Source organism: Macrobrachium nipponense, chromosome 3 (assembly GCF_015104395.2).
Source record: "Macrobrachium nipponense isolate FS-2020 chromosome 3, ASM1510439v2, whole genome shotgun sequence".
NCBI lineage: Eukaryota > Metazoa > Arthropoda > Malacostraca > Decapoda > Palaemonidae > Macrobrachium > Macrobrachium nipponense.
Genome location: NC_087202.1, coordinates 80,640,416 through 80,650,325, shown reverse-complemented (window position 1 = coordinate 80,650,325; position 9,910 = coordinate 80,640,416). Strand labels below are relative to the sequence as shown.

At 42.7% G+C, this 9,910-nt stretch overlaps 1 protein-coding gene across 1 annotated transcript in view; it reads right to left on the bottom strand.

Moving 5' to 3' along the window:
• LOC135221845 (THO complex subunit 3-like) overlaps nt 1–6,469 on the bottom strand; it is an 80,195-nt gene extending 73,726 nt beyond the window's left edge. The window contains exon 1 of the mRNA XM_064259764.1: nt 6,202–6,469. Within this exon, the coding sequence (XP_064115834.1) occupies nt 6,202–6,384 (183 nt within the window). The 5' untranslated portion in view covers nt 6,385–6,469. The remainder of the gene's footprint in view (nt 1–6,201) is intronic.
• Between the last annotated feature and the right edge of the window lie 3,441 nt (nt 6,470–9,910).

Sequence of the window (9,910 nt, the reverse complement as noted above, 5' to 3'; positions counted from 1 at the left end):
TCCCGAGACCCTCCTCCCTCAAGGAGAGGAGCACGACAGCCCCCTCTCGGTCTCCTCCAACCACCTGTGCGTATGACCTGGCTGGTCCGAGAACCGAGCCTGGTACGTACGACGCGGTGGCGGGATCCTGAGGGGCGCACCCCTCACGATCACTCCTCAATACCTCGCCCCTCCCGGTGTAACCTGAGGAGGTTGAAGGTATGGGAGAGGAAGACCTGACGCTCTCTCCTCGCTCGCTGGCAGAACCAGCGGGCTTGGAAGACTGCAGGCGATCGCCAACCCGCGGTGGCGATCGAGCTGCAGACCTAGTCGAGCCGCCTCGCTGTGGAGAACGGCTGGACCGAGAACAGCGGCCCCGGTCTCGTGTGTCAGAGGAGCTGGTGCTGGTCGCCGTCACCCGATCGCTCTCGTGAGAGCGACGGTCAGGCGACCGGCGAGCTCCACTGTCACGGTGAGATCGGTGCGTATCCTCACGGTGCGTCAGTTCGCTGGTACCAGCCGTGGCTGGTGCCGGCGAACGGGGGGACCTCTTCCCAGCCTCAGCCCGTGGCCGGTCATGGACCGTCACGTCCGCCCGGGTAGCCAGCTGCTCGCCGCGAGAGCGAGAGCTGGCCTGGTGAGAGTCGCGTGAGCGGCTGTCACCAGTCTTCCGCTCCGTGCCGTGAACCTGACGCTGAGCGGACTCAGAGGTCTGGTTCCTGGCTGCACGGTCGCTGGTAGGCGACCGTACAACTCGGTACCTCTCGCGAACGAGTGGCCGAGCCGGACCCTGCTGCTGTGGCCGAACCACTGACAGCAGGTGAGGAAGTGCCGGTGTTAGCCGGCACCCCTCTGGTCCCCGTAGTCTTCTTCCTTGCGGGAGAAGAGACGGGTCCTGCTCCCGAAGGAGCAGGGCGACCAGCGGAAGAACCCCCCGTCTCACCAGGGCGAGACGGGCCCTTAGAAGTTCCCGAAGGAGACTTCTTAGGGGGGGGGAGGCGACCTTCTTCTTCTTCGGCGGGGGAGCCTTAGAAGAAGAAGGGGAAGAGGCGGCAGACGACGACGACGACGACGACGAAGAAGACGATGAAGACGACGACGACACCTTCCTCCTCTTCTTCTTCTTCTTCGTCAACCTCCTCAGGACGACGTCAGATCTGTCATCCAGGACGGAGCCGGGGCTGCTGTTGCCGAAGCAACAGGGCCCTGGACGTACCTGTCCGAACAGACCAGCATCGGGAGCAGCGGCGCCAGGAACAGGAACAACATCAGCAGGTGCGAGCATCACAGGAACGGTAGACGAGACAGCAGGAGCAGGTACAGGAACGGCAGCAGTGGTCACGGCAGGTACGGCAGACTGTGTAGGCGGTCCAGATGGGCGGACCAGCGGCACAGACATCCTAGGTACCGGTGGGAGGTCCAGGGGCGAGCTCTTCGGGCACATGAAGTCCGGTCGCGGCAGCACGGCAAACCCAGGTGGCGGCATCACACTCCATCCCCGAGTTACGGCGACTGGCCCCTGCACCGATGTAGTGTGTCACAGAGACCGCGTGCTGGGTGTACACCAGGTGAGAGGTGAAGCGTAGCCGGGGTGTTTTTGTAGGGTCGTGGTGGTGGTCGAGACCGTTGCATGGGTGACCGCCACGGCGCCAGCGAGATGGTAGAGCAGCCCCTGGACACTCGGCACGCCCTGTAACCCCAACGATGCCCACACCTGTCCGAGTCATCCTTCCGCGGCACCGCACCTGAGGAGGCAAAAGTCGGGTGATTAGGGGGATCCTCTACCCGCTCGCCCTGAAGACGAACGGATAGAGGACCCAGAGTACAACTGGACGTCAGGGTATCTAGCGCCCTCCTCCACACTCTGACAAGTCAGGGGAAGAGAAGGACCTAGACACCCCCCCCCCCCGAAGGGAAGGCGCGAGACATGGAAGTTGAGCGGCCGGCAGGAAAGAAGACGAAGTGTCCGTCACCAAAGGAGTCGCGGGAGAGCTTTCCGACGACTCCTTTGCAGGCCTTCTTCGTATTCTTCCTGCCCTCATACAAAGTCCACTGCGCCTCCGACCAATCATTACACACATCACAGGGCTCGGCTCGGGTGCATTCGCGCCCCCGACACCGAGCACATAAAATATGAGGGTCAATCTCCGGGAACGATCTGAACTTCCCGCATTTACGCCCTTCGATACCCGGGCAAAGTCTCCGTGGGGTAGCGAGGCGAGGAGATTCCATCATAATCACTAATTGAAGCAGCAATTAATATGAAAAAAGAGAATAATTGTACTTACAATAACTCTTTCACACACAATTACAACCAATACTTAGAAAGCAAACGACGAGAAGCGGGCAGAGAGCGTCGAACAACACGTCCATCAACCGCGAGGCCGAAAGCAAAAGTGATTTGTTTATCCTCCCAGTGCGCGCGCGCGCCTGTCGGACAAGCAGTTAACTACCGAACCCCTTGTTCGAAAGCTTACGACCTATCCAGCTGCCGCTAGTACCTTCCTATTGTAAAAGGACCGAAGGTTTGTATGCCGTGTCGGAACAAATATTCGTTATTGAAAAAGTAACTCGACTCTGACTCAAATTTAAGTAATTATTTTTCTGAATTAGAACGTTCTTTCAAGTTCTGTATTATGACGTCACGACATCTTGACTTTCGTACCTATTGTAAATAATTGCTATACTCAACTGTCATTGCAGAACAGTTTACCAGTTATTCATGCAGATTGTTATCAGCTATACATGTAATTGTTATAATCGTAATGCGCTTATATATCTTTATTATTTACTTTTTTGGATATATGAAGATGTTTTACTGCTGGATTATCGCCGTATTTGTGTGGACGCAATCGTTTTCGGTCCATCGGGCCTCTTGTCTGTTTTCGCACCATAAGAAAATTATCGGGGCCGAATTTGCAATGACCAGAAAGTCGTTAAAAGAAAAAGGAAAGTTAGCATTGAGGGGCATATGTTTTGACTGAGAAAAATTTATTCAATAGCTAGCTTGTAAAAAATACTTGGTTATAAAAACTTGATTGACAACTAAGCAGCATGATCTACTATGGTTTCAGAGACAGTGCAAGCACGTTTTGGGCAATACCTATTTCTGTAACGAACACTCGTAACAGAACGAGATTTTTCTTTAGTGCATTACCCCCAGTGCCGTAATTTATAAGGGTATCGTGAATCACTAATCGTAAAGAATAACTACACTTGTCCTTGTACTAATAGACCAAAACTCCATTATCCAGAAATGGATAGGAACACACCAGTAAACAGCTCCACCTACCCTCTCCCCCCACCTCCACCGCCACCCCTGTCCTTCTTCCTTCCTTCACCTTCCCTTCTCTCTCTCTGAAAGTTGTTGCAGTTTAAACTTATTTTCTATGATTGTTTTTCCATCTATCTATCTAATAATAGTATTTACATTGGTGATAATCTAACGTTCAGTCGGTTGTTACCTGCCCATTGACCGATATATATATACACTCATCCACTCACCTCTCTCTCTCTCTCTCTCTCTCTCTCTCTCTCTCTCTCTCTCTCTCTCTCTCTCTCTCTCTCTCTCTCTCTCTCTGTTTCTTTTATCGTAATTCGAAAAAATGAACAAGAAAATATATTTCATACTTGTATAGCATTAATTAAATACTTTCAAGTTTTTAATTCAGGTCGTATGATGAAATGTAGGTGCATCTACTAGTGCTCGCAAAAATAGTAAGCAGGACATATGTATGTACATTTAAAAAATGAGAGAGAAGAGAGAGAGAGAGGAGAGAGAGAGAGAGAGAGAGAGAGAGAGAGAGAGAGAGAGAGAGAGAGAGAGAGAGAGAGAGAGAGAGGACGGAATAGGAAGGGACATTAAAATACCTGGAAACTGAAAATCTCCCCTTATAATCCAATAATTATAGCCTCATGGGTTTGTCTCGAAAACCATTCAAAGGTCTGTCACACAAGTGTAAAGTTGTTTGAAAAATTTGGCAGACATGTCTCCTCATAACGTATAGTGGTTGCTGATGAATGAGGTTGTGTTGTTTATTGTTAATTATTAACCTCCTATATACCCTACATGGTTGGGGGGACCCATTTGTGAATGCTGGTTTTGTGTTGGGTAAATATTTTGGAGAGAGGTTGGGAAGGAATCCGTGCGTGCGCTAATTTTCATCACGAAGACATGTTTAAACAATAATAGCCACTTGATTTATGTTTCATTTTTATGACAATTTGTGTGGTTTATGTATGCTCTAATTTTAGTTTAAAAATATTAAAAAATTTTCATGCACAACAGTTTATATTGCAGGTTAATAATATTATATTAGTTAGTAATAACGAACATGGGTACATCACGTAGGGCAAAGGGATGGGCCCACTTGCCCCTCACCCGGATATCGTCATTTCAGCGAGTGAAATATGGCTCAGGTTTACTATGTCCAACTGAACGACTTAAGGAGGTTACAGATTCTTTAGTAACGAACATTGACCCTCCAAACTGGGATATAAGACTATAAACAAAACGTTGAAATTGGTGAAATTAGGCTATGTATTGGAAGTATATATACATAAATATTAAAGCAATTTTATCATTATTGCATTACTATGACAACTAGAATTCATGGAAACAGTTTGAATAATGGAACGGCGTATGTGTGAAGCCTCCACTAATGTGGCACGATGATTTTTGCCATTCTTAGCATGCAAACATTAAACGCATGCAAACATTAAAGGTTACATTTAGCTTTCTGGCATTACGATTATTTAAGAAATTCAAAATACTAAGTAAAGACTGAAATCAATGAAAATGTGCTAGCAAAAACAAAAAAGCAAAAAAAAAAAAAAACGTAGTCGTTCCTCTATGCACTTTTCCGTATTCGTTCCTCTATGGTTTTCGGCAGCCAGATGTACGAAAACGTTAGAAACATTTGATTTTATCTACGTTAGAAATATCTGTAATTTTTCGGGTAATTTGGTTACAAAAAAGGGTAATATACATGAATTAAATCAAAATTTTTAAATAACAATGTAAATTTAAACTAAATAATGAGTAAAGTAAACAGTTTAGGAATAAAACTTTGCAGTTTTTCGTAGTCTGTCGTCGTCTGCTGTTTGTAATTGTGTTTATGGCGCGCGCGCTTAGAAACCAGGAACAGCAACGGGTTTAAAGTGCAATGTGGAGTGAACTGAGACCAAAATGTGTATAATAACAATCAAATAAGCACTGTGGAGTTTCAGTTGTGATGGCAGTAAGGATAAAAACCGCCGATTACAAGGTAAGAATGAATTCAGTTCCAACCATAACCCCGGGAATAACAAGTTTCATACTTTCACTAATATAGGCAACAAAATGTTGTTTTATTGTGCTGATTACAACTGCAATCTTGAGTAAGATCAATAAACGTTACATACATACGCTAACATTGTTCAAATGAGTGCTGGGAAGGCTGGGGAAAGATGGTGGCCGTCACTGATGAGAACCGTCCATGAAAAACGTAGCCGCCATATTGGATTTCAAAACTGCCTTGAAAACATATTTTACGAAGAGCTCACATGCTTATTTTAGTTCGTATGGGGCTTTCATATATCACAATATGTTGACGAAACTTCAGTCTTTTAAATGGTATGCTTAGAGTTGCAATTGTATTCATGTTTCACCAATTAAATATCGAGTGAATAAGACCCGTCTACCGTGATGAGGGTTGGCCTGTTGTGATGTTTCCCCCTATATCACATTTTGATGAAACTTCAATCTTTTGAATGGTATGCTTGGAGATGTAATTGTATTCTTGTTTCACCATTTAGCCTAAATATCGAGTGAATAAGACCTGTCCACCTTGATAAGGATTGGTAGTCGCTGGTTTTTCCACCTAGTCGGTGAGTTGGCCAGTCCACTCGGTTGTTTACCCTATCCAGATTGCCTGCGAGTGGCGGGAGCCAGGCCGCAGGAGTCGTCTTCAGTTTTACATTAGGCCATTGACTTTCCTTTTGTGAATATTGAATTTACTCTGATTTCCCCTCCCAAATAAGGGCCAACCCACATAGATTGGCCTCCTACTACTTGCAACCGGTAGCCCACACCGGGGGGCGGCAACAAAAATTTTGTACAAACAATAGGATCAAGATTAGACGTAAAAATGCATAGAAAAATGGGACCTATGCCTCATGTATATTGGCTGTTAATAAAGGTATGCCAGTATTACTCAAATATTGGCAACATCGAGAACTTACCAACGTTTCGCGATGTCCGTCGAACACGAAGATCGTGACACACTTGTCGTAGGAGCCCGAAGCCAAACGTCGGCCGTCGGCATTCCACCCGATTGTGTGAACTTTGGAGTTGTGGCCGACATATTCCTTCTGCTTATTGTGGTTTTGAAAATAACTCTTCATTTCCTCCAAATACAACCCCATAATTCCAATATCACTGGCGACAATAGTCGCCTCCTCTCTCTCCACAAGAAGCCGCTTCGGTGTGTAAACAAAACACAAAGGAATCGAATGTTTATAGCGTATAAGAAAAATGCGTACAATTCGACTCCAATAAAATTAATAATATTTGCTTCTAGTTAATTTACCAATCGTTATATCTTCAATAAAAATGTTCCAATGATAATTTAATGTGTCATCGGATAAAGAGTGGAATCGCGTAAAAGCCAATTATTGTAATTAAAACCATCACCATTGACGGTGAACGCGTTCATAATCACACTATTTTACTGCATACAATCAGATAAACGAGGTATCTTTGAAAACTTCTGGTTCGAACGTTTTACTCAAACATTATATGTATGTTATGTATGTATATATATATATCTATATATATATTATTATTGATATATATATATTATATATATAATATATATATCATATTATATATATATATATTCCACCTGTGGACATATGGATGTCAAAGGACATTGAGTCGCAAGGCCTCGCAATACTCCTTCGTGATTGTTGTCTTTATTTATATATATTCATTACTTTCCAAATTTTTGTGATTCAGTAGTATAATATATATATATATATATATATATATATATATATATATCAAATTACAGAAATTTATAGGAGTTTGATTATGTTTATAAGAGGAAAAAGATGAGCGTATATGTGAACAAGAGTAGGGTTATGACATGGGCGCCCGCACGTAGGAGCAATGGGGGCCACTTGCCTCCCCTGAAATTCTGTGACTACAGGAGGTTACAGTTCCTTTTTAAATGAAGAGTGACTAACTTGAAAAAATATATATATTACATTTAACTACATCACTTTGTTTTCCTTCCATTCTATAGTACATTCTTTCAGTTTAAGTAAATTAAAGGTATCATTATTATAGTGTATGAGATTTGTATGCAGTAACTGCGCTATTCTTTCAAGAAATGATTGATTTCATTCAGTTGAACAGTATTATATGGAACTGTTGAAAAAAAAAGGTCAATGTAACTTTCTGTATTTTTATTTTTATTGCATCTTGCTTCACTTAAATTATCGGCATCGCAATTCCACTATATATATATATATATATATATATATATATATATATATATATATATGTGTGTGTGTGTGTGTGTGTGTGTGTGTGTGTGTGTGTGTGTGTGTGTGTGTGTATGTATCATTTGGCCCCCCTTGGAAAATATGCTGCAGGCACCCACGGGTTATGAATGGATAAATGGAAAGCAGGAAGACTGAGCAACGAAAATTGTGTGGATGGTAGAAGAAAGAAGTTGATTCGTAGAGGTATTCGGGTGTAAATGTGATGGGTGAAGGAAGAGGTAGGTTACAGAGCAGGTGAAGTAAGAAAATGATCAATGCTTATACAAAAGATAGAGAAGAAACTTGGAGTAACTGATGAAGCCAAGATGGAAATACAAAAAGAGATCGCTGAGGCAACTCTGTTTTATGGATGGTTGTTTTTGTAGAATTTGTAACATAAGAAAACTGAGTGAGAAAATGGAAAAATGTGAAGAAATTAAACAGTTTATGTAGATGAAAGGATGGGTCATAGTATCCTGTGATTGTACTCTCATGTAGAAAGAATAGAGGACGATAGGTTGGTGAAAAAACATAAATGGGGTTGGCCCAAGAGAAAAATAAGACAGTTGTCATTGCCCCCAACCCCTTGTATAAAACACATACAAAGAATATAGTACCTACTGCGCGAATGCATCGTGATCTGACTGCACTGACCCCTTTCTTGTGTGAAGGAACCACATCTCGAGTCCGCATGCACCATATTCCTAGTCTGAACGAACTGCATCTCTGGTCTGTATACACCATATTGCTGGTCTGAACGAACTGCATCTTGAGTCTGTATACACCATATTCCTAGTCTGAACGAACTACATCTTGAGTCTGTATACACCATATTCCTAGTCTGAACGAACCATGTCTCGAGTCCGCTTGCACCATATTCCTAGTCTGGACGAACCGCATCTCTGGACTGTATACACCATATATTGCTCTTCTGAACGAACTGCATCTTGAATCTGTATGCACCATATTCCTAGTCTGGATGAACCTCGTGTTATATGTTATTAATTATGATTTTGGTTATAGTTTTTAATATTATTCTGTGTTATACTGTAATGCATAGATGCATCTAAGCTTTAGGCCTACCCAACCTATGGCACTGGGCCCCTATACCTGTCATGAATCATAAATTTTTGAAAATTTGGCTCTAAAGCCAAGCAGAGGGGTACTTTCAGCCTGTCATCGCTTAAGACGGGGAAAAGAGGAAGTTGGATTGGTTGGACAGCTAGATGGAAGAAAGAGACTGGGAGCGGAGGTAAAGTAAAAGGCTAAGACGTTGGTGCAGCTATATAAAGGGCCGCAGACAACCTTTAGTAATGTCAACGGTACACCACGTGAGGTGCACTGAACCCACTACACCCTTACATGGTTTCACCAGTAAAGTGAATTATCTAAGAAAGTTACGGCATTTAACTCGGAGACAACATGGTTATATAAGATTGTTATCAAATGCTCACCACAGGTTACAAGGAGTTACAAGGATTAGGATGTCTCAAAGACTTGTTAGTCCATCCGAGGAGTCATCGTGTGCTCACTTATGTCTAGGACCAGGTGTTACTGTGCATTCACAGTGTCATAATGATATTGTCTAGCTTTCTTTTAAACTCTTCCTCACTGTTGCTATTTACAACTTCTGGTGGAAATTGGATTATGAATGGTAAACTGTCAGTAGGCAGTTAATGTTACAATGGTCATATTAGGTACCTTGGAATACTAATCTCAAAAGATAATAAAATCGATTACAGTTAGCTGGAAATAGATGTGTGTTTTGTCGAGGACAAGAAACATATAACAATAAAAGAGCAGGTACGAAAAATATAGTAGACTATGAAGAACGAGTATTGCAAACTAGACTGTGTATTATTATTTTTTTTTATTCGGCCAGTGGGAACCAGAACTACTGAAGTAAGAAGCACTCAGCTTGATATGTTATCACAGACAGAAACGTGCGAAGTCATGTTAGATTTTAGTAAAATTAAACTGGACTGTAATTGAGATATGACAAATTAGATATTCAAGAAGACACCAAAGTAAAGGCTGCTGAAATGCAACTATGTGCTAGGGTGAAAATTTATTCAGGATACCTATAGATCATAACTGAGCAATGAAATAAATGAGATCGCCTAATGGGTTAAATTATGTACTTCATTCTATGGAGGCTCTCATATCAAAGTTATTCTCCTTCATGTAAATCCAATGATAACAATAAAAAAGATGAAATTGTAAAGGTAATTTTAGTAAAAGTGTGAAGATCTAGTAAAAACTTCTTAACTCCATGTCTTTAAATAAATTGAATCAATACTTCTATGAATAAATTGTCGTCATTGTCATGACGTTGGCAAAAGAGAATTCTGCGTACTCGTCTGCATTCTCTACGATGTTCTTATCACAAGCATTACCTGTATGA